This window comes from Corythoichthys intestinalis, chromosome 12 (genome assembly GCF_030265065.1).
Source record: "Corythoichthys intestinalis isolate RoL2023-P3 chromosome 12, ASM3026506v1, whole genome shotgun sequence".
Classification (NCBI taxonomy): Eukaryota; Metazoa; Chordata; class Actinopteri; order Syngnathiformes; family Syngnathidae; genus Corythoichthys; species Corythoichthys intestinalis.
The window spans coordinates 11,019,625-11,043,924 of NC_080406.1; the positions used below are offsets into that span (position 1 = coordinate 11,019,625).

The 24,300-nt window shown below is 39.5% G+C and overlaps 2 protein-coding genes and 1 long non-coding RNA gene across 10 annotated transcripts in view; 2 read left to right on the forward strand and 1 right to left on the reverse strand.

The window, feature by feature from the left end:
* stat4 (signal transducer and activator of transcription 4) overlaps positions 1-9,526 on the forward strand; it is a 43,888-nt gene extending 34,362 nt beyond the window's left edge. Inside the window, exons 19-23 of one of the 2 annotated variants that reach the window (XM_057852668.1) lie at positions 122-258; positions 326-517; positions 634-679; positions 8,889-9,010; positions 9,108-9,526. In XM_057852668.1, coding sequence (XP_057708651.1) covers positions 122-258; positions 326-517; positions 634-679; positions 8,889-9,010; positions 9,108-9,112 — 502 coding nt within the window. In that variant the 3' untranslated portion in view covers positions 9,113-9,526. The remainder of the gene's footprint in view (positions 1-121; positions 259-325; positions 518-633; positions 680-8,888; positions 9,011-9,107) is intronic. The other variant, XM_057852667.1, reaches the window with a different exon arrangement.
* Positions 9,527-12,817: 3,291 nt separating this feature from the next.
* Positions 12,818-16,270, reverse strand: LOC130926564 (uncharacterized). 7 transcript variants are annotated; one of them, XR_009066246.1, is made up of 10 exons: positions 16,132-16,225; positions 15,684-15,717; positions 15,510-15,608; positions 15,339-15,445; positions 14,054-14,114; positions 13,931-13,981; positions 13,662-13,730; positions 13,439-13,547; positions 13,287-13,356; positions 12,822-13,152 (listed from the first exon to the last, which is right to left on the reverse strand). It is a non-coding gene; the product is annotated as an uncharacterized LOC130926564 (long non-coding RNA). The 7 variants fall into 7 exon arrangements; XR_009066248.1 differs by lacking the exon at positions 16,132-16,225 and having other exon boundaries at positions 12,818-13,152; positions 13,927-13,981; positions 15,684-16,118; XR_009066249.1 differs by lacking the exon at positions 16,132-16,225 and having other exon boundaries at positions 12,819-13,152; positions 13,439-13,541; positions 13,927-13,981; positions 15,684-16,118.
* A 31-nt stretch (positions 16,271-16,301) lies between these two features.
* The window catches only part of LOC130926552 (signal transducer and activator of transcription 1-alpha/beta-like), a 52,525-nt gene continuing 44,526 nt past the window's right edge, over positions 16,302-24,300 (forward strand). The window contains exons 1-2 of the mRNA XM_057851489.1: positions 16,302-16,425; positions 22,974-23,139. Of these exons, the coding sequence (XP_057707472.1) occupies positions 23,012-23,139 (128 nt within the window). The 5' untranslated portion in view covers positions 16,302-16,425; positions 22,974-23,011. The remainder of the gene's footprint in view (positions 16,426-22,973; positions 23,140-24,300) is intronic.

Sequence of the window (24,300 nt, forward strand, 5' to 3'; positions counted from 1 at the left end):
AAAATGACTTTTCAAATTTGAGCTTGGATCTTTTCGTGTTTTGATCAATATGGACACCAAAATTTAACTCCAGATGACTCTTCTAAAAAACCATGACTGTTCACTCTCCCTGTCCTTACAGTTACATCATGGGTTTCGTAAGTAAAGAGATGGAGCGCTCTCTGTTGAGAGGGAAAGAGTCTGGCACTTTCCTCCTACGCTTTAGCGAGAGCCATCTCGGAGGAATCACTTTCACATGGGTGCAACACAACGACTATGGTGACCACTCTGAAACATACAAGATTTTTGTTACCTGATGTAACGGTGTTTTTTTTTTGTGGAACAGGGGAGCCGTCGTTCAACTCTGTGGAGCCCTACACCAAAAGCCGGCTGAACGCGGTCCACTTTCCCGATATGATCCGTGACTACAAGGTGATCTCGGACAGGGTGGTCCACGAGAACCCGCTCAAGTTCCTCTATCCTGACATTCCCAAAGATGAAGCCTTTGGACAGCTTTACAACAAACTCCCCAGCAAAGGCACAAGTTCCATTTTATTATTCTCGCTTTGGGACTTTATATATATATATATATGTGTGTGTACTTTTTAATTCAATTTGATTTTTTTTCTTTATTTCATTTTCTTCATTTTCCAGTCAATCCGTACATACCGTCCACCCTGATCCCCTGGTCTGAAATGCGGTAAGTTCATCGTATAGTATAGTGTTAGTTTGTTTAAAATCACTGATATTGTGAGCACCCACTGCGAATGTATCCCATTGTAACATTGGTCTCATGTAGGGCTGCAGCTATCGATTACTAGTGTTGCACCGATACCATTTTTTGGGCCCGATACGGATACCTGGCTGTGCAGTATCGACTGATACCGATACCATTCCGATACCACTCTGTTTGCAAAAAAAAACATAAATATATACAGTGATACCTCAGCTCACGAACGCTTAAGCTCACGAACTTTTCGCCTCAAGAACATTAAATTCGCGAGCATATAGTCTCTGCTGACGAACTAGTTTTCGGCGGACGAACGAAACCCCGCGGTCGAACAGCGCCACGAGAAGCTGACGCACGCCCACGGCGTCCCAGTTCGTCCCCTCCCTTTCGTTGAGTGCGGACGTGGTTTGTGTTTGATAGACATTTTGGACCATATTGAGTGTACTTTTGCTATTATGGGACCGAAAAAGAGTTACCTACAGTCATTATGGAAGGTGACTCGTGTTACCAATTCGCCCTCGACTGGTAATTGGCGGTGCTTTCAGCTTCCCACCGTAGTGAGAAGTGGACCGGCGAGTCACGTTGGCTCGTTGTCGTCGCTTGTCTTCGGTTCGCCCGATTTCCTCTCCAGAAAGGTGGCGGCGTGCATACAAACACCCAGAGGCGTCGGATGGCTTTTTGTGGGCACTTTTATTAACAACCAAAAGCATATGTGGGACACAGCGCTGGAGTCTACGCTAACTGCGCACTTTGCCGGTAACACTCTCCTTCCAAACAGTAACTCCCTCCCTCCCTCCTCCTCCCACTCCATTCCATCAAGCCATCAACTACCATCACAAAGGTAAATAAAACGACTTTATTCTACAGTACAGTTTATTTCTTTAATTATAATACAATAGCACATTTATTATACATAAAATAAGGTATATTTTTGTGTAGTTTTAAGGCTTATTTAGTAGAAAATTATGTTTTATGGGGACCTGGGAACGGATTATTCTCATTTTAATCGTTTCTTATGGGAAATAAATGTTCGGAAGACGAACTTTTCGCCTTACACACACTTTCTGGGAACCAATTATGTTCGTGAGCTGAGGTATCACTGTATATATATTTATATGTGTGTGCGTATAACGGATGCAACGTTACAGTTAAGTCACGGTTCGGTACGATTTTCGATACAATTCAATGCATTTAATGCTCTGAAAGAGAAAATACAACTGTTTTTATTATTTTATTTTTTTAAATTGATTTATTTTTTTGCTAACAAGCAAAAATAACAGTGCCATCATATAAACAAGCATTTTAGTGCATAATATATATGTGCTTACTTCTTACTGATCTGAAGAAAAAATTTGTATATAAGTGCTGAGAACAATTTTTACTGTTTGTAAAGTGGGTCACACTGTTGATTGCTGCAGCTCTCTTAGCAGCTATATTTAAACATCCTATTTGTGGTCCGAGTCCATCTGTAACATATACTGAATTAACAGTATTTGCAGCATTATCTATAGTCACTGGTATGGATTGATTTGGCCTGCTTAACTTCCATTCAGTCATGGCGGTTTCTATTTAATCATTGTAGTCTATGGACTACGCGTCGCTCTGGGCTCACGCAGCTAATGGCATGGGATCTAATGTAGGACATCTAGATTGCTATTTGATGATATCTACTGTGTGCGCGCGAGAGTTGGCATGGGATCTAACATTGGACATCTAGATTGTTATTTGATTATATCTAGTGTGCGCGCTGCGCCGCTTGAGTGTTTTCTGGCCACAGAAGTCACTTCTGCTCATTACTGCACAACACCAACATATTACAATCGACTTTCATAAACAGGACGAGTTTGAAGTACGGCGCTCTTAATTTGCCACTCATTGTTCATCATGAAACCATGAGTTTGCTGAGTCTCCCACGGTCTTAACCTTTCTGATCCCATCGGCGCTAAAACAGCTAGCGTTAGCTTACGCATGCTAATCGTTTATGAATACCATGTTAAATGAGCAGCTCAACATCGCGGATATTCGTTGTAGTGTTCATCCGCAATATTGAAGACGAAGGTGTAACTTTCGTGTGGTAATTTCGAGTCAAAGACATACAAAGGTAATAATTTGGGAAGTTCGCTCATGTGGGGAGGACAGTATATTTGCTTTCAATTGATGCCAGTAAATGGTATCGGCGCCCTAAATGTTGGTACTCGTCGATACCGATACCACCAATTCGGGCCGGATCGGCGCCCCTGCCGATACTGGTATCGGTGCAACTTTATCGATTACTTTAGTAGTCGATTAATCAACGAACTAATTAGTTCAAATAATTGGATAAGGAACTTGAAAAATTAAAATACCTGAGCTGAGCCGCAAATGGTAAAAAAATAAATAAATAAATTAGGATCTAACTTAGCTAATGTTGGTCTTAACAGGGAGCATCTGGATACAGCCACGTGAAATGAGTTATATCATATTCACTGTTGCCACTAAAGGGCAGTGTATCCACCCAAATCAATAAAACTAAATGCAAACACTTTAGGAACAAACCATTACAACGCCACTTTAAATAAGCAAATACTCGAAGCAGCAAAATTTATTTCGAATCGTTTTTCTAATCGAATTACTTGAGTTAATCGATTATTCGTTGCAGCACTAGTCTCATGTGACGTAGGAACAAAGTTTGTCGCAGACAGTCATAGGTGGAGTTTGACTTTTGGGGCCGGGGGGGACAACATGTTGATGACCCCGAAACGCAGTGTCAACAATAAAATTAACTTACAAGAATATTTATAATAATAAGTTGAAAATGTGCGTTTTTTGTGTTTCCCATCATTCTTGAGGGTAATTTTAAATCAGGCTGCTGGCAGGACAGCTATACTTTTCGCCAAGATCATCATTCATTGAATATGGTGCGCCCGCCGATGCCGTGCCAATGTAGTTACCTCAGTCAAAAATTGTATCCCCTGGGCAGAGCCATATGGAAGTAGATTTGAGTCTTTATTATTCGATCCAAAAAAAAAGTTGCTTCAATCAAAATTTATATTTTCAAAAAAAGTCACTTCAATCAAAAAAATGTGTTTGAATGCAAAAATAAATTTGAAACTCAAAGAAATGCATTCGAAAGCTATTTTTCTTAGAATTTTTTGGGGGGATAGGAGTCAAATATTTTATTTATTTATTTTTTTTGATTGAATTAACTTTCTTGATTGAAGTAATGTTGTTTTGCGTTTGGGCCACATTTTAGCAAGGACATTTGTGTGTTTAATATTCAATCAAAAAAATAAGTTGTTTCATACAAAAAAATATATTTTATTTTTTTATTTTTATTTTATAAAAATCACTTCAATAAAAAAAAAAAAGAAAAATTTCAATCATAGAAAAAAAGTTTTTGAATGCGAAAAAATATTTGGGACTCAAAAATTTGCATTTGAACACTTAATTTTTAATTTAAAAAGTTTTATTTGATATCAGCAATAATTTTTGTTTTTGGGCCATATTATGGGTAGGGCATTTGTGTCTAATTCATTCAATTCCCCAAAAAGTATTAAAATATATACAGTATATTTTCAATCAAAGAAAAAAATCATTTGAAAAATAAATTTGCCCTCCCCTATTTTTTTTTTAATAATATGCAAAGCAAATGACCCTCTAAGGTGCTAGTCACATGATCTGTTAAAAAAATATTGACCCATTATTAAAAAAAAAAAATCTTTTTTTTTTTTTTGTTCATTTCATTCATTTTTGTTGTCTTGCTTTACAACTTTTATGTACTGTATATAGACCCTACCCACGTGACGTCACAACTCCTTCCTCCTGACTGGTGCCGCCCAATTGTCCGTCAACACATCATGTTTCCCTGTTACGGCTACGTACATTCCTCCTATTTACGACGTGTTTTTGTGCTCGTTAACATTAATAATCAAAATGGTGAAGGCGTGTGTGGCGGTCGGTTGCAATAACAGAGAAGATAGACGGAGAAGACGGAGAGACTTGAAGTTCTACCGGATTCCGAGAGACCCGGAGAGAAGAGAGCGAGATGGGCTGCTGCAATTCGACGAGAAAACTGGGCTCCAAACGATTACCACAGATTATGTAGTAGTCATTTTATATCTGGTAAGATGCATTTAATATATATTTAGAGGGTTTTGGGCTGACAACCACAATTAAGATCATTGCTAGGCTAATCGCCGACAACATACACGTATGTATGTAGTGAGAGTGCTATCGCTAAACCATATAAACATTAAAAGCCCTAACTCCATTGACAAACGACATGAAATACATTAGACTTGACAGTGGATGTTAGTAATAACAAAAGATTTTGAATTGAAAATTTCGTAACTCACCTTTCCAAGCACAAGATAGATTCCTGCCGAATTTTCGTGGACGAGGACCTGTTTCACCCAACCAGCAACGAAGTATTTATAAGCCTCCAAGCTCTTAAAGTTTTTCAAACTTTCGTGAGAATAGGCTGATTTTGTGTGGACAAGATAGTTGTACAGTTCAGGGTAGCTAGCAGATGTCAGGCAAATACGGCGGAGACAGCGGGTCGAAAAACATCGATTTAGGCATCAAATATGGATCTGGCGAATGGATAAACTGAAGCTTTTCCACATAATGCCTTTTATGCAACGCATCAAGTGAGTTTATGGCATCCGAAAGCACCGGGTCTTCCATGAAATGCATTATAAATTGCTCAATCAATTGAGACCATTGATAATACAGACATAAAATGACGGACAAGTGGGCGGAACCATACAGCGAGCACGTGATTTTGTGACGTCGGTGGGTAGGGTCTATAGGAAAGTCAATTATATGCAATGGCACTTTTCGGCCACTGGGGGGGGCTCCCCCCCTTAAACTCCGCTTATTACGTTTCCACAGTTCAATCTTCGTTTGTCAGAGTCCATATCATGGCGCTACAAACACAGAATTCGCACATCTTTAATTTGGTCGGAGATTTTAAAGCGGAAATGTGGAGTAAGGTTGGCCATTGAATAATATCAATGGCTAAACAGTTATAAGCATAGTTTCGTTATTTTTTTTAACGCAACCCTTCCAGATTCTTTGTTTAACCCATAGCAATGCCCTTGACAACGAAAATGCTTTTCTTCGGCAATCTTCGGAAATCTTCGGAAATTACGTCACACCGGGAAGTGCGAGGGAAATCCGCCATAGAACAGTATTGTTTGTTGCATTGCTTCTTGGTAAGATGCCACGGCAGTGTGTGGCGATGTTTTGTTCTCACTCAAACGAAAAGTTGTATGAGTGGCCAAAGGATAGCAGGGCGCGTAAATGGACATCTTTCGTTCGCACGAAGCGAAGGAATTTCACGCCATCATCGAGTAGTGTCCTCTGCTGCAAACACTTTCAAGATGCCTGCTTCCTTAACCGGTCTGCTTATGATCAAGGATTTGCCAAAAAGTAAGTGTAATTTATGGATAAATGACTGATGACTTTGTCAAAGCAGAGCTGCCAACTGTTGCGGAATGAACAGTATAAGCTAGCGACGTTAGCCGAAAGTTAACTCGTGGCAATCCCCGATGATAGTTGTGGTTGCGTTCGCTAGGTTAAGCGTGTTTAAATTGTGCGTCATCTACGATCTTGTCCGAAAGGGTTAATCCACTGTCAATCAGGAAAGGGGTGTGGATGTGCATATAAGCGGGTCGGCGTCGCGGTAATTCGCGGTCACGTTGCCGTAAGAGACACACACGCCGGTGAGTTTGTGCACATTTATTTGTATTTCTATTATGTATTTCCACCTTTATGCTTCATGCATTGCATTGCATTTGTACGGTTCGGCATTTCTTTAACGGTGATCGCTTGATAGCTTTCTCGTTTGTGTTTTGCGTACGAGAGCCGCTGACAGGTGACAACAACAAGCGTGTTGCTTTTAAAGTCTGGCAGCGAATCAGCGAGCGCGCAGGTCACGCAGTGAATCATGGGAAATGTAGTCTCGGGACAACACTGAAGTGGTGCTTTGTAAACTGTTCGCTTGCGTGAAAAAACTACATTTCCTCACGCCATTAGACGCCACTTCCTCCCGAGAGCCTCGAGCTGTGTTGTACTGTTAGGGCCCAAATACACCAGATGCATGATCGTTGCGGTTCCGGTCCGGCTCAGTGTTGACTGCGTGGCACGCAGTACGTCAAAAACAGGCAAATCATACCGGCTGCTGTCCGCCAACTCCGTTCCCTCTTGAGCGCTCGCGTGATCGCGCGCTATAATGTGCCATTTAAAACAATGAAAAACACACGGAGTCTTTACTCATCAGAGAAGCAGAGAGAGAGAGAGAGAGAGCACATTTTTTCTTAATTTGCATATTGGTATTTTAGTTATGTCTGTCTCTTAATTCCAGATTGACTGCATCATGTTGAGATCAGGGCTCCATGTGTGGGGGGTAGGGGGGCGGGGCCCTATTTTGCCGTTTGTTGTGTCGGTGGGTTTATATCTTTGTGCACATTTAGATTTTATGGCACATTACATCTGATAGAGCTGTGATAAACAACTGTCAAATAATCTGTAATATTTATAAAATGGATAGCGAATTATATACTACATGAACTAAAAAACTGCGTACTTGGAATTGGTGTCTCAACACTGCAGATTCCTGTGCCCAGCGCAAACTGTTGGGTTTACTATGAAAAGTCAAGTAAAATGTAGGAAAGAAAGAGAAACGTCTTGAATAGACCACCAGGTCGAAACTTGAGGGTGTCTCTTTATTCTCTTTCGTACTTTTCCCCCTCGACTCTGTATACAAACCGACATTGTGTGTGCGCCGGGCACGAGAATTTCTGCAGTGGAGCCAATTTCCAGATATGCTGCTTTTTTTTTTTTCTCTCTCAAAGTTGTCAGCACGTGGTGTGTTTGATATCATTGCCAGAAAAACACACATAATAGGACACCTTGCAGCTTCCCTTTTAATGCTGTCCTTATAATAACGATTTGCTGCATCGTATATCACTTTGTGACTTTCCACCTCCATGATGAAACGTTTTTCGTCCATGTTTGCTGGTGTTTAAACCGTGAATAAGCAACTGGGCTGTTACGTCCAGGCCCAGCTCCGCCCATTTTGTCGGATGCGTGTCCGGCAAAAATAGAAAATAGCCTATACCATCCGGTGGGCTGCGGCACACCGGAGATAGTCCGCAGGCAATCCGGAGCACTGACGCGGCTATACGTTGAACAATAGGATATAATGGGAACGGACCAGAACCGCAACGATCATGCATCTGGTGTATTTGGGCCCTTAGCTCCATGTGTTAATAAAAAAACAAAGTTGTCAGCACGTCGTTTGTTCGATACATTTGTAAACAAAAAGCTCATGACAAGACACTATGCACGATCCGTTTAAGAGACGCTGGAGTAGTAGGAGGCGAGGAGGAGATCAGCGAGAAGCAAAACTTCGCTGTCGAATGTGGCGGCAGTCCGCTATTATTTTGTTTTCTTATTGTTGCCACAATAAAGTGGAGAAAGCCATCAACGACTCATCTCCTTCTTTCCCCCCAACGTTTTTATATTATTTTATATGCACGAGAGCTGCCGGATCTGCCAAAATGAACATGAAGTCTGATTATTGTTTTTTTTAACAATGTCATCAGATAGACAAAACATAAAATTACGTGTAAATGCCTGCATCTTCAAATAATAACAGCCTGTATTTTACCAATCTTGTAATCTCGATGGGTCTTGTATCCATTCCATGTCAGGTAGTCTAGGCACATTGTTTGCATCCTGATTAGCGTCTGGCTAATACATGTTAGGTTCAACATAAAATTCCAAGCTCCCCTTCTTCCTCCAACTCTTCAAAAACTTGGATCTCCTCCCTTGTGCTCGATCTATCGCTTATATCGCTGTTTGAATCATTGTTTGAAGGGCTTTGTATGGCGGCCGTATGTATGGAGCTGCCATCGCTGTTCCTGGTGTGGCGTGTCACTTCCGGGTTCGTCCCCTTTCAAGCTCGAACTTCGGAAACGCGATTAATTTGTCAAATATACAACATATAAATTATTTTTTCATGCTTTATTTGTTGGACAATGTTTAATTACTTTAATTGTGACCCTATTTGGCATATTATGAAATTACTTCACATTTCTGCTTTAAGAACCCTCATTTTCAATGCCCAAAATGTGCCAGTTAGTCTCAATTACAACGATAAAATAGTTCTCCCCAATCCTTCTGTCTTCTGCAGTAGCTCAAGTGCGAGCCCCCCATCGCCTACTTGTGATTCGCCCGAGCCCCCAATGACGCCAGGAGCGTTTGACATGCTCAACAAGACTCTATGCTGCGACATGGATGATGTGCTTCCGTGCTGTGAGCTTCAACACACTTAAGTCTCATTTTGTCCAATTGGACGTACTCTTTCCGTTTATTGGTCACGCTAAATGTGATGTTTTTCTTTATTTTTCAGATTAACTCTCTACACTCAGACTAAAAAAGGAGTCAATTTAACAAACAAGATGCCACCCAACTACAACACCAAACAGCAGTCATGTTCTACTTAGTTTTTGTATTCTTGCCTTTTATTTTAACTCTTTGTTGTGTTGAATAAATGCAAAAACAGTGCATACAGAATGTAATCTGGAATAAAAATGTATCATGGTTGAATGAGGCGCGACACAAACACATACCACATTCCAGCAAAGTGACAAAACCAAAAGGCACACCTAGAACAGACTTGAGTAGCTAGAGTTAGCTGACAAGCACTGACGACAAATGAAAATTTAAGACGTTGGCGTTGAATGAACTGAGATACAGGAAGACAAGACGTAGCATGAAATAAATTGAAGGGTTTGAAAATAGGGTTCAGCTTCCAAGGTACCGAATAAAACTATGATTAGGGTTTTAAGCTAGTGTTAAATGCCAAATTGAGGTTTTAAACTGGGGCTACGGTTTCAAAATTGACTAAGGGTTCCAACTAGAGATGTTTACTTTATGGCTAAACTAAAGACTCTGGATGAGTGTAACATATTATTTGTCTGTAACATTAAATACTATTAGAAAACGATTTCATTAAAATATATATATATTAAAAAAAGGCATGGCCGATATTTTTTTGCAGATTCCGATACTTTGAAAACGAAGTGATCGGACCCGATCGATCGGGACATCTCTAGTTGGAACCCTTAGTCATAATACCATGCACACAGTCAAGCAGTCCAGTGCCAGAGGCAGCAAAGCCATTTTTGACTGCGGGGACCGTGTTCATTTCTTTGAAGGCCTCGTTTTTGTTTTTTTCCTGTAAACTCTATGATGATGCCTTTTCCCAAAAAGCTCTACTTTTGTCTCATCTGACCAGAGAACATTCTTCCAAAACGTTTTTGGCTATTTCAGGTAAGTTTTGGCAAACTCCAGCCTGGCTTTTTTGTGTCTCTGGGTCAGAAGTGGGGTGTTCCTGGGTATCCTACCATAGAGTCCCTTTTCATTCAGACGCTAACGGGTAGTACGGGTTGACACTGTTATACCCTCAGACTGCAGGACAACTTGAACTTGATTGGATGTTAGTCGAGGTTGTTTATCCACCATTCGCACAATCTTGAAATCTCTTGTCAATTTTCCTTTTCTGTCCACATCTAGGGAGGTTAGCCACAGTGCCATGGGCTTTACACTTATTGATGACACTGCGCACGGTAGACACAGGAACATTCCGGTCTTTGTAGATGGACTTGTTGCCTTGAGATTGCCCATGCTTTCTCACAATTTTGCTTCTCGTATTCCGGGCATGTCACACTGGCGGGAGGCCCTGGGGAAGACCCAGGACACGCTGGAGAGAGTATGTCTCTTGGCTGGCCTGGGAACACCTTGGGATCCTGCCGGAGGAGCTGGTTGAAGTGGCTGGGGAGAGGGAAGTTTGGGCTTCCCTGCTAAAGCTGCTGCACCCGCGACCCGACCCCGGAGCAAGCGGAAGACAATGGATGGATGGATGGAAGTCCTCAGACATTTCTTTGGTCTTTATTTTCTCCATGCTCAATGTTGTACACACAAGGACTGTTACGTGCCAAAGATGGCTCGCGAAGGGTGTAACATAAAACAAGCCACACAAATGTACGAGTGGACACAAATTTATTTACAGAACAATCAAACTCGCAATTAATATATACAGAATGCCGGCGAAGCGTGACTTCAGGGTAAGCCCAGGCCAAAACAACAAACAAAAGGAGCTACACTTAAACCCCACCCGCTAACTAAACCCTGATCATGTAAAAGGAACAAAGAAAAGACAGCTTCTAACCTATCTTCCTACTCTATACAAAACAGGAGAAAACGGGTTGAACAGAAATGGCGACTTACCCTTACTTGCTTCAGTGCTCTTATTTACAGTGGTGAACAAAAACGATCCAATAACAAATAAACACAAAAGACCTCACCGAAAAAGCGGGAGTGTATCAGACTAGCGATCAAATGCAAACGAGCGTGAATGGCGAGCAAAGAGCTGGCGAGGAGGACCGCGGCAGAATGCTGTCAAATGCGACCTCATAGAACGTTGACAGCGGCAGGTTTGAGAAGCTTGGCGCCTTTTTCCGTGGCCAATCAGCGGCGGTGACGTCGTCGGTCCGTCCTGCGTCGATCAGCTGTCGTCACAGTGGGAGGGGAAGCAGCCAGCTGGAGGAGGCGACGATCAGCTGACTGGAAGAATCTCAGAAAATTAACTATTAGACGGCCAGGGCCGTCACAAGGACACAGGACAGAGGTTGAGTCGACTTTAATCCATTTTAACTTGCTGCACGTGTGATTTAGTTATTGCCACCACCTGCTATGTGCCACAGGTAAGTAACAGGTGCTGTTAATTACACAAATTAGAGAAGCATCATATGATTTTTCAAAGGGTGCCAATACTTTTGTGTGGCCCATTTTTGGAATTTTGGGTAAAATGATAATGATTTAAAAAAAACAAAAAACATTCTCGTTTGAGTTCATTGCAAGCAAAATAAGTGAAGCTACTACTACCACAGCATTAGTAATTCAATCATTTTCTGGGAGAAACTGTGCTTTATCTGACAGAATTGAAGGGGGTGCAAAAAAAAACGTTTATTTTCCAGCATGAAATAAATTTACTGAGTCTCTGCCATTCATGATAAATTAAGCCGTTTTGAAAATTCAACTATATCAAAGTACACGCTCCATTGACTGCAATGTCATGGTCAGCGAATGGCCCCGACGCAAAATGGCCGACAAAAGACGAGACCTGTTCCTTTTGGCTTACAGCGCGCATCTAGGCTCATATATGTGTTCGAAGAAGCCAAAGGGGAGGAGCAAGAGAGTCTGGCTGCAGCCCGCCTCTCTCAGTACCCTGCGCCGCTCGTCTCAGTACCCATCCCGCAGACAGGAAGTGACGCAATATCGCAGCTCTCAGACCGGAAATGACAACATGAAGCTGCGCTGGAGCTCCGAGCTTCCGGTTTTATCGTAATAGTTAGCGTCCATTCGAACGTAAATACTAGTTTACTTTTCTTTTCGCACGTCTTTTATTTTCGGTTTCAGCATCACTCATTATTATTTAAATAATAATTTATTTATATGCTCCTTAAATTGATTTGGTGAAATCGGGAGATTAACTCTTTAAGCGCGGTCAGTTTGTTAAAGCCTGCTGATTTTACCAAAATGAAAAACACGGTTACAGTACATCAAAATTAAAATACACACTACTGCAATAAAGGTTTAATTAGTGACTGAAAGATCGCCTGTGACCTATCACAGTGTGTACTTTAGTTTGTCAATTGTAAAATATACTCCAATTGAGAATTATTACAAAATTGCTGTCATCCTTACATTTTTATGAACGGACACATTAGTATAGCTTCATTACAATTTAATGTATCAAAAACGTAATATTCTCTCAATGTTGCAACCAAACCAATTTTGTCTTTCATTTTGCTACTTAAATTCATTCATGTGGGTGAAGATCCTAATTAACTAAGTCAGAAACTATATTAAACTTTCTGCTCCAGGAAAGCCAACTTTATTTCAAACAGAAATGACAAAAGTTGTCATGTGTTAGTTGTTTTTTTTTCTTTTATCCCAGACAATAGTTGTAGGTTGTTTTAATTACCTGACATTTTTCGGCAAGCACTCCCGCCTTCATCACAGGTAATTAAAACTACCTACAACTAACATCTGAGATAAAAGAAAAAAAAAAAAAAACTAATTCATAAGTGTAGAAAAATGAACTCAATACAACCAGTTCTGATGTGGTAAACTTTATTTTTTTAGTTTTATTATTTTTTATTATTATTGAGAGAATAGATATTTTCTTTAGTCAACAATCTCCTCAAAAAAGGTAAATCCATCTTCCAGATGGTTGAAACAGAACTTGAATGGCTCCAAGACATTGTAGTTCGTGCTCATCCTCTTCCATCTGCAGGATGCTTGGGAACTCCTACTGCATTTATTTTTTTTTTTTCCCCCTAGCCCTGTCCGAGGCTTTTGTGCTGTCTTGCACAATCCTTTTACCAAAACTGTTCATTGGAAAAGAGAAAGAAAAGAGCTATTTGAATATTACATAAGTAAAATAAAAATGATGCTTTGTTAATTTTATACTTGATTTTTCTTTTCAGGCATTGCATTAAACTAGGTATATAAACAATCTTACCATTTTTTCCCGCCATATCTTTTTGGAGTGGGCCAACACTAACTTGAAGGAGCTGTGGTTGCACCTCTTCCTAAAATAAATCAGTGAATAAAGGGGGGCATGTTCAAAAGTGCGTCAGAGTAATGGACACTAAAAAGTCTTTAAAAGCTGACCTCAGCAATTATATTCAAATTTCACTTCTGTAACTGATAGACTGGTGGCACTTCACCCTGCAGTAATGCTTTTGCCTCATCTGTCCAATGGGCAAACTCTTTCCTGTGGCTCACATAAGTTGAAAAAATACAAAAATAAGTATTCCACATTTTCCAACAAAGAATTAAGGTGCTGTGCACCTACTTTCCTATGAATGCCATATCAACAGTTTCAAAGACTTACCATGCACCCAAGTTTGAAATTGTCCGCTATCAATATACACCACCACTTCCTCAGAGTTGGCATATCAGTCTAACAAAAATTAAAAACAAGTGTAAATAAAGAATAACGACAAGGATATTTTGTAGCCCAATTTGAATGATTCGGTGAACTTCATTTTACAATGGTTAAACTCAAAGAGAGCATCCAGAACAGTGCAAAGAGCATACTACAAATGGATAAATGAATACAAATATCACAGAGGACAAAATTGGACAGTTAAACTCACCTACCATCAACATGAAGATGCCACAGTCCTTCCCCTATGGCTGTCCCGGAAAACCCTAACGTAAGAATTTAACCGAGTCACTTCCTTCAAGTTTTGAATCAATGAATATACACACTTTTACAAATACCTCTATTTCACTTCCAATCCTCTCTTTCCATGTCCCCCTGTTGATTGACTGTCAACGTTTTCTGCAATTGAAAATATAGGTTCATATTAAATACAGTAGTTAAACAATTACAAACGTGTTTCCATGCATAAGAACACCAACCAGTCAGGTTTAAATGATTCATGCAAACAAAACAAGGGCGTAGGTTTGCATAGGGACGGTAGGGACATAACACGACCAACTTTTCAGGATGCTAAAGTTGTCCCCACCAACTTTTGAGCAACCTTACTTGCATTATATTCGTCCCTACCAATGTTGAGACCGGGCCAACGCCCTTGAAACAAAACATTCGCAATTTTAGAGTGGCATTTTAGAAATTTGCTTCAAATGATTGGATGAATCATCTGGAGTGCAATTCTGCTTTAACTGAAGGGGCAACATAAAAGGATCGACTGGAACATACCTTCAAAACCAAACAAGGCTATTCTGGATCATCATGGAAACGCCATGCCAATATGAATGGATACTGAATTTCATTAGAGATAACAATAGTTCCCTGATCTCATGATTGGATCTGTTTTTCTTCCCACAAATAATTGGAATTTGGATCATTTAATTTGTTATGATTTGACTGTTCTTTGAAAATGAACCAATGCTCCAAGTTGTAGTTGTTACTAATCAGCCTTACAGGCAAATGCATGTGTGGGTCACATCCTGTAGGCTTTCACCATGTTGCAACAACATAGGGGTCAGCCACAAATATGGTCCTTCCCTGAAAAATACATAATCTATACACACGGACATATGTTATATAAATACAAACGTACGCAGACACCTACATGAGCCCATACAAGCATTCTGTAGGCTACATAGTTAAAATACCCTACACACGCCAAAAAATACTTTTTGATACCTTTGAATGAGCTACTTGTTAGACAAGTTATAAATATGCATTTCATATCTGCAAAAAACAAACACAAAAAGTTACATTTTACTTAATTGTACAAGTGACATTATGTTCTTTAGAGAAACTAAATCCTCAAAATTCACAGTTGATTCCATTTCATTGTTCAGGCCAACGTTCCAAAAGTCAGCACGTGTCAATCAAACTTTCTTTTTTTAGACAATCAACACCATTTCTGGCCTCTTTATATTCAAGATTTGCATAAGCTAATGAGAATGTTGATTGGTTAAATAAACAAAGAGTAAATAATCAATTATGTCCAATTGTTAACTAATATAAGGAATAATAAGCCTATCCAGATTTCCACTGAGCACAACATTTGTCTCAGACATAAAAACATACCAGCCGTTCCTGGGCAGGATGAGTTTGAACCGTCCACGAAGCTCGGCATGGTCTTATATTGTCACCATTGGTCCTGTCTGCACAGTGGGTTTTACAGTGTTCGATGTCTATCAAAAAAAAGTGTTCAGCACAGTCCAAAATCTAAAGTACATTACTACTTATGCTACTTACTTCCATTTGGATCTCTGTGACATCCCTGTATCTGCATGGGAAGACTACCATTTGGGGGTCGTGATTTAGTTTCTTCCCAATGGGGTGGTGATCAAGGAGCTAGTAAAAAAAAAATAATAATAATGAAAAAATATATAGCTAAGCAGAGTAACAATATCAAGAAAAAATTACAACCTTGTCCTATTTGGATCATGTGACAACATTCAAACTACAAAGGACCAGACAAAACAAATGAAGGTAAAACAACAATACCATACAACAACAAAAACAGCGAGCTGCGAATTGCAGGCATGTACATAATGAAAAATAAGAGTGCAATATAATGAAAACTACACAAAGAAGACTGTTCATTGAGGGGAAAAAAATGTAAAAAGCATTAGCAGCATTAGCCAATTCGCTGCTGAATTCATCAGTACGTATTAAACAATATAAGTAGAGCAAAGTCACATGCAGTTAGTAAAGGAAGACATTATTTAAATTACATTAAGAATACTAGATATAAGTACGGTCTTTTCAACTCAGAATAAACACTTCATATTTTCACCGCAAGTGTTGTTTAACTATTTAACATTTTTAAACATGCATACGCTTTTAAAAACTTTTTTTCAATGCGGCCACTTACCGTGTTTTCTTCGCGAGAGGTGAAATAACGTAACTTGTTTTCGTCGCAAGGGTTGACGACATTTCCGGTCTGAGGGGATTGAGAGCTGCGGTATTGCGTCATTTCCTGTCTGCGGGATGGGTACTGAGAAGAGCGGCGCAGGGTACTGAGAGAGGCGGGCTGCAGCCAGACTCCTCTCGAAAGGAAGGAGAGAAGTCGTTTTGAGGGAATCACGTGACTCAGAAGCACCAGCCGCATTCTGGACCTAGACGAAATCCGAACGTCGCCTCGTAGACTGATAACTTTAGAAACGCAGTAAGTATTGTTCACTTTTTTTTTTTTTTTTTTTTTTTTTTACGGAAACACGGAAACTTGGCCTCATCGTTCTTTGAGTAAAACAACGCGCCACTCTCATGAAAATATCGGAAATGAAACGCAGGTTATAAGTAATTTTTCTCTGTTGCTGTCAATTTTGTTACAACAGCAATTGAACAAGAAAAAAAATGTTTGCTAATTTCCTGAAAAATGAAGCAACTGTTTGGATAACTGTTCACATTTAAACAACAGAACTGTGGTGTCTATCGAGTTTAACTCTGTCCGGATACACACCAATTACATATCATTTCCAAATTATTGGCCATGATTATCCTCTTCCACCTTGCCAAAATACCTTCACTGGGCCTTGCCTTTTAAAAGTACATAAACTCAAACTCCACATTATTAACATTGACAATACTAGTAGTCATTAATAATAATAATTAGGGCTGTCCCAAACGACTACTTTCCTCCCGATTAGTCAGCCGACTATTTTTACGATTAGTCGACTAATCTAATATATATATATATATATATATATATATATATATATATATATATATATATATACACATATATATTAGGCCTGAACGATATGGGAAAAAACTATTGCTGCGATTTTTTGGGGGGTTTGCGATATATTGCGATATTAAAAAAAAATGTATATATTAGAGCTGAAACGAGTACTCGAGCAACTCGAGTAACTCGAGTTTAAAAACTCATCCGAGTAATTTTATTCACCTCGAGTAATCGTTTATTTTGACAGCTCTAAGCATCACGTTTTGCTCGGACTACTTTTAATGCGGGACAACGCGCTGTCACGTGCGGAGAGGAAGAAGGAAAAAAAACAAACTTACTGCAGCCGACAGCCGCCACGAACGACGCCGACGTTGCTAAATACTAGCCCGCACGATGCTACGTTGGTACAGGTAGCGTCTGATAAGTCTCATAGAGATCACATGTATGTTGAACTAGATGTGCAATGACCGACTCGGTCGCGTCTGGGCAGCGTTATTAAACAGCCGCCATCTTAAAGCAGTAGAGCGCTAAGCGCTAATAAAGAGCGCTAAGCGCTAATAAATAAGATTAACGTTACTGTCGCTACTAGCTCACGGAACGTTAGCCCTGCGGAGGGCTAGGTTTCAATTAATTATGACCACTGTCGATGCGTGGCTAACGTGTCTTACATACAGGCTTTAACATAACATAGCATTGTGGAGTGATGAGGGTGTAAAATAAAAACTTAATCATGCTAACTATCAATTTTAGCTCAGTAGTCATTGCTGGATAAAACACCAAGTAGCACTGGTCCCTAATGTGCTCCAATACAGCCTGTATCATACATTTATTTTGAACACTGCAAAAACTCAAAATCCTATCAGGACTTACAGTTTAGACTAACTTAAAACTTAACTAGAACTTAAAAATGGCTTGACACAAAGAGAAATTCAATTGAAACACGTGGGGGAAAAATCCTAACTTTTAAGTGATGTGTGTTATCAAGCGTAATGGCATTTTTAGGTAATATATATATATATATATATATATATATATATATATTAATAAGATCTAAAAGTTTTTTGAGTGAAAGCAGTGAATTAGTCTTTTTTTTTTATTCTAGTTACATCTGAGATGCAATTGTTGGCTGTTTTCAACAATATACATCGAAAATAAAGACATTGATTGACTGAAAATGGTTCAAGATTACATAAAATGTCTTGTTTTCTCATGTATATGTATAATTGCTCTTCACCTAAAAATATATTTGTTTTATCCGATGACTCGATTAATCGATAGAATTTTCAGTCGATTACTCGATTACTAAAATATTCGATAGCTGCAGCCCTAAATTGCTCTTCACCTAAAAAAATATATTTGTTTTATCCGATTACTTGATTAATCGATAGAATTTTCAGTCGATTACTCGATAACTAAAATATTCGATAGCTGCAGCCCTAGTATCAGGGGTCGCGTTAACCGGATATTTTCCGTCGTTGACCGGTTTTTTAAAACGGTGATGGAAAAAACTGACGTCGTCCGTCATTTTGACAGGTTGCAATTCACACCCCAGACCACAGGGTGGCAAGTTAGCATATTAATTAGCTATTGTCTCTCTTAATGCATGACGTCGTTGGCTCTTCTGTCAGAATATTGTAGCGTCACCGGGGTCTGGCGGCGGCACCGTGATTGACACATCAACGCGAGGTTCTTATTGGTGCACCCGGTGTGCCAGCGCGTCATCCAATTGATGGACAAGATTGCCGCCCAATCACATGACGCCACAACTCCGCCCCCCTGACTGGAGCCGCCATATTGTGTGTCAGCTGTTCATGTTTACACATTACCGCTACGTACATGCCTCCTATTACGGCGTGTTTTTCTGCTCGTTAATATTAATAATCAAAATGGTGAAGGCGTGTGTGGCGGTTGGTTGCTGTAACAGAAAAGATAGACGCAGAGACTTGAAGTTCTACCGTATTCTGGGAGACCCGGGAGGATGAGAGCGAGATGGACTGCTGTAATTCGACAAGAAATCGGGGCACCAAACGATCACCACAGACTATGTAGTAGTCATTTTATATCTGGTAAGATGCATTTAATATATATTTAGAAGATTTTGAGCTGACAACCACAATTAAGATCATTGTGTGACGTTGGTGATTGGGGTCTATATCGTTGCCTCTTTTTCTTTGGGGGCGGAGTTGTTGGCGGTAAGCAGAGTAAAAAGGGAGAAAAATACCACGACTCCCGTGTCTAATTTTTCGCTGCCAAGCAAGCGTTACAATATTAATTAAAAATGAATGAAAACTAAATACTATTGAATATGTCATCATTATCATTTTAAAAATTTAAGTGACCGGTAAAAATAGACTATGACCGGATTTTTATGACCCTGTCAGTCAAAATGACAGACAACGAAAATGTCTCGCGCAACCTCTGCCTAGTATATATATTTTTTCAAGAAATTTTCACAAGATGACTTAAATAGCTGTTTGGAAAGACTTTAGATGACTCACCATCACTACAGTGTACAGTCATCCCTTGTTTTTCGCGGTAAATGGGGACCAGAACCCGCCGCGATAAGTGAAAAACCGCGAAGTAGCGCCCCCCCCCCCCCCCCCCATTTTTTTATTTTAATTTTTTGTTTGTTTTTTGTGCCCAATGTATTTATTCACATTTAGCATTGGAAAGAGATACATATAAGACATGTTTTTTTCTCACTTTTCCCCCCAAAGTGATTTAAAAAATGTATATAAATAAATGGTTTTTAAGCACTTCAAATGTCATAATTATGATAAGTTTTAAACATAACTGTCCAACCAAATCATTTTTGAACAAGAATAAAGTACTGTCGCAGATAAATGCTTGGCTTTATTAAATGCTTCTGTTTATCTACTTTAGCTGTGACCGTTGAAGTGACATGTAGAAATTTCAAACTCCTCATGATCACTTCTGGCATTTAAATGTCTCCAACGTCCCTACAGTACACACATTCATTCCAATGCGGCTTCCTTGCAACTGTTTAACAAGTTAAACGATGATTGACAGATGCCTGTGTGAAGTCTGCTTCTTTGGCCAGATCAAAGCCATCGTTGTGCCGCAGTGACTGAGAGGATCAAAAGGCTTGGAGAGGGAGGGTAGGAGGCTGTGCGCAGACCAGAAAGTGAGGCGTATGTGGATCAAAAAAAAAGAAAAACTATCGCACGTGCTTGCGATGGGACTATCGCGCACACGTACATCGCGATGGCGATGTTTAAACGATATATCGTTCAGGCTTAATATATATATATATATATATGTATATATATGTATATATTTTTTTTTAACTTCTTTAATGAATTTTTGTTGTTGTTGAAGCTTATTAATTCACAAAAAACATTTTGGAACACCTAAATTCTTTATTAACGTATAAATAAATAACAAATATCAATATTAGAACACAAACAATGAGGTCAAATGCTGCTGGCATTAACTAGTGCGAAAAAAAAAGTAAACGGAAACACTGAGACTTCACCTCTTTAACAGGAGTCAAAACAATTCTTACTCTTTTTGTGGTATGTCATTGTCTATATTGTTCTAAATGTTAAAATGAATTGCAACCATTTTCAGAATACTTTGTGTGAGTTGAGATGCTTTTTCTGGTGTGCATTCCGCATTTTCGGGGAGGGGGGAAAACTGTTCAACTTTTGTTTGTTTTAACCTGAAAATAGATAGGGCACACTGAAATATTACCACAATTATTTTGAATGAGAGGCACACATCCTTACAGTAACAAAAAATAAATATATTGTATTAATCAATTAATTTAAATATAATATACTACTATATATATACACACAAAGATACTTTATAATATAAAGTAATTAACATTAGTGCAGTCATGGATTACAGTAAGCAGGCCAGTGCTGTTTCCATATATATTTTTATTATATTATGTATATACAGGATATATGTATATATTTTCCCCAAGTGGGAGCTTCCATGATCCTAATAAATTTAATAATAATTAAAACAAAACAAAAAATATTATTAGGGGTGTCAAACTATTAAAATTTTTAATCGAGTTAATTACAGCTTAAAAATTAATTAATCGTAATTAATCGCAATTAATCGCAATTCAAACCATCTCTAAAGTATGCCATATTTTTCTGTAAATTATTGTTGGAATGGAAAGATAAGACACAAGATGGATATATATATATATATATACAACATACTGTACATAAGTGCTGTATTTGTTTATTATAACAATAAATCCACAAATGGCATTATTAACATTCTTTCTATTTAAGTGATCCATGGAGAGTAAGACTTGTAGTTCATAGAAGATAGATGTTATAGTTACAAGTTATAGTAATTTTATATTAAAACCCCGCTTCATATTTTCGTTTTAATAAAATTTGTACAATTTTCAATCAAAAGTAGAGTTAATATAATAATAATAAGAATAAAAATAACAATAATAAGAATTGAGTGACCAAACTCTGAGTAATGACAGTTCACTTTGCATTGTTGTTTAGCTGTGTGAGAATAGGGCCTCATTACTACAGACTGAAGTGCTTTTCTTTTTGTGAACATTATTTTTTTGAGAGATAGCAATATTATTTTTGTTGTGCTTTCACTAAATGATACTTCTGTTTGTTGTGAAGTAGTTGCAGAAGCGTATGCCAATAAACGGCGCAGCCCAAAGAACGCCTGTGTCCACTCACCTTTATAACAGATATATCTCTGTGCATATCTTACCCAAAATACAACAAGAGACACATAATTGCCACTAAAAGAAAGCAAACTTACCGAAATATGTGTGGAGTACAAAGCAACAGCATAAACGTCTCACAACTACTAATTCTCCCACTATTAGAAGGAATAACATTAGTATGGAACAGCGCTGCGCTGCCACCAAGCGGCCGGTGGCATTCTCTTCACTCTTAATGTCCTTAAACGGCCTCATTGAAATCTGTATGAGGCAATGCGAGAGCGGCTCATTCAGTGCATGCGTTAATTGCGTCAATTTTAACGTGATTAATTTAAAAAATTAATTAACACCCGTTAACGCGATAATTTTGACAGCCCGAATTATTATATAATATACTGTATATATATCAATTATTTTATTAAATAAAAATGCACGTTGATACGACGCACATAAAGGTAACTTCAATTTTTAAAAAAAATCGTTATAAAGTTGTATTGACTTACAATCCGCTAGCTTGTTGTTTCTTGTTGTCTTCGAAAATTATACTTTGGTGACGGCGCTTCAAGTGTTCGTTCATAGCCGATGTGCTACTGTGGTATGCGAGCTCAGTTTAGCAAAGAGTACACACGTTGGCACCCTCCATATTTTCCTTGAAATAATTCCAGGCTCTGGCTATTCTGGTCTGCTTTATTGGCTTTATGCCACTCTCACGTGTCACCAATTCTGCCCTTTTTGGTAATTGGCGGTGTTTTCAACTCCTCGCCGTATTGAAGAGTGAACTGGCGATTCACTTGGCTCGTTGTTGTCGCTTTGTCTGGGTTCGTTTGATTTCCTCCTCAGGAAGGCGGCGGCGTGCATAAAAACACCGAGAGGCGTCGGATGGCTCTTTATGGATACTTTTATTGACCAAAACAAAAACGTGGGGGAGGCAGCCACTGAACTCCGCGCTACCCGAGCGCTTTCCCAACTCACCGATCTCCCTCCCTCTCTCTCGCTCGCACACTTTCTTCCTCTTTGCTCAATCTGACATTGCCGGTCACATTGAAATAACAGCGGCCCCCTTGGGGGTGCCAGCAACAACCGCTTGCATCGCGAGCGCCCGCCATTCTAAACTTTATCCGCATGTAATTTTTTTTTTTTTAAACCGTCATTACCCGTCGACAGTATGTTTTGCCCGTTGACGCATTTACGTCATCGATGACGTCGACAACATCGACTAGTCGGGACAGCTCTAATAATAATACTTCACAGACTGGATGATTGAACAATCACTGCAGATAGGCACTTATTATAAAGACAAAGTGTCATGATATGTCTCCTAAAAATTCTCCTCATTTACCTGTGATTGCAGTTCTAGGTGTTACTGTGGATAGATGAGTGGGCGTCAAGATGGCTCAGTGGCAGGAGCTCTGCAGGTTGGACGCGGCCTTCCAGGCCGAAGTGAGCCGCTTGTATGAAAAGCGATTCCCCCGGCATATCCGACACCATCTGAGTGTTTGGATCGAGAACCAGGACTGGTAAGTTCTTGACTGACCAATACGGGTGTAACAAAATATCGAAATGGTGATATATCGTGATACTTTGCATACCAAAAGTTATCGATACAGTCATGCCAAGAATGGAGATATTGTTTTAAAGGGTATTGTAATACTAAGGGGCTGTGAGATAGCAATAGAACCAGGCACGTGCAGAGGGGGGGGCGGACGGTGCTTGAGCACCTGCCCCTTTGGCCGCACATGCCCAAAATGCCCCTTTTGACTGGGCTTTTTGGTTTTTTTGCGTATTTGTGTGCTGGCCGACTGTGCAGGCATGCCACCGCGTACTTTACTTGAACACTAAAAACACTTAAAATAAATAAATAAATTAATTTAAAAATTTTTTTAAATTAAACGTCTGCGTGCCGCTAAAATGGCATAACCCCCCTCCTCCCCCCCTCTACCCTGCACGCCCACTCGCTTATCGGCCTGGCTAGTTTTGGGCCACTCGCACGCCATCACACTGTCATTGTCACTGTCGGAATGATAAATTGTACATTGGATTTCAACTATGACTGTAAACTTAAAGTGCCTGTGACACGAAAAAGCATGTTTATTTCATAATACACGCGGTATTTTATGCCCCTGAATGATATGGACCGCTTGGATGTGTGTGGAAGCGATCGCTATATTTATTTAGTTTTTTGAATCCCGCGCCATGAAAATGAGTGATTTCCGGCTTCGGTCTCTCATTGAGGAGGAGGGCGCTGTGACGTGTACGGTAGAAGACGTTCTCTTCACTATACAGTGTACTGTTGTGTATGAGGACGAAGGATTCAGCTGATTTTGCGGATTAGTACTTTTATTTTTTGCATCACGCCAGCCAAACGGCTGCAGAAAAATCATTCTGTATGCGGGAGAGGCGTCTGCGCCTTTTTGGAGTTTCAAAAGGTTCCCATTCACCGTGGATATTTACTGTGGGACCATTGGACTTACAAGGAAGTGAGTAAACATCTTGTTTTATATTATGTCAAATACGAATACAGTGATTACAAAGTAAACACTATAAAATTCCTTTAAATAAAGGACTACTTACGTTTGATCATTGATAGGCATGTAAAAAGCTATCCTCATGCTCATTAGCAGTTAGCTGTTAGCATGTTAGCTGCACAACAACTCCAGCCACCCTCCTCCAGGGAACGA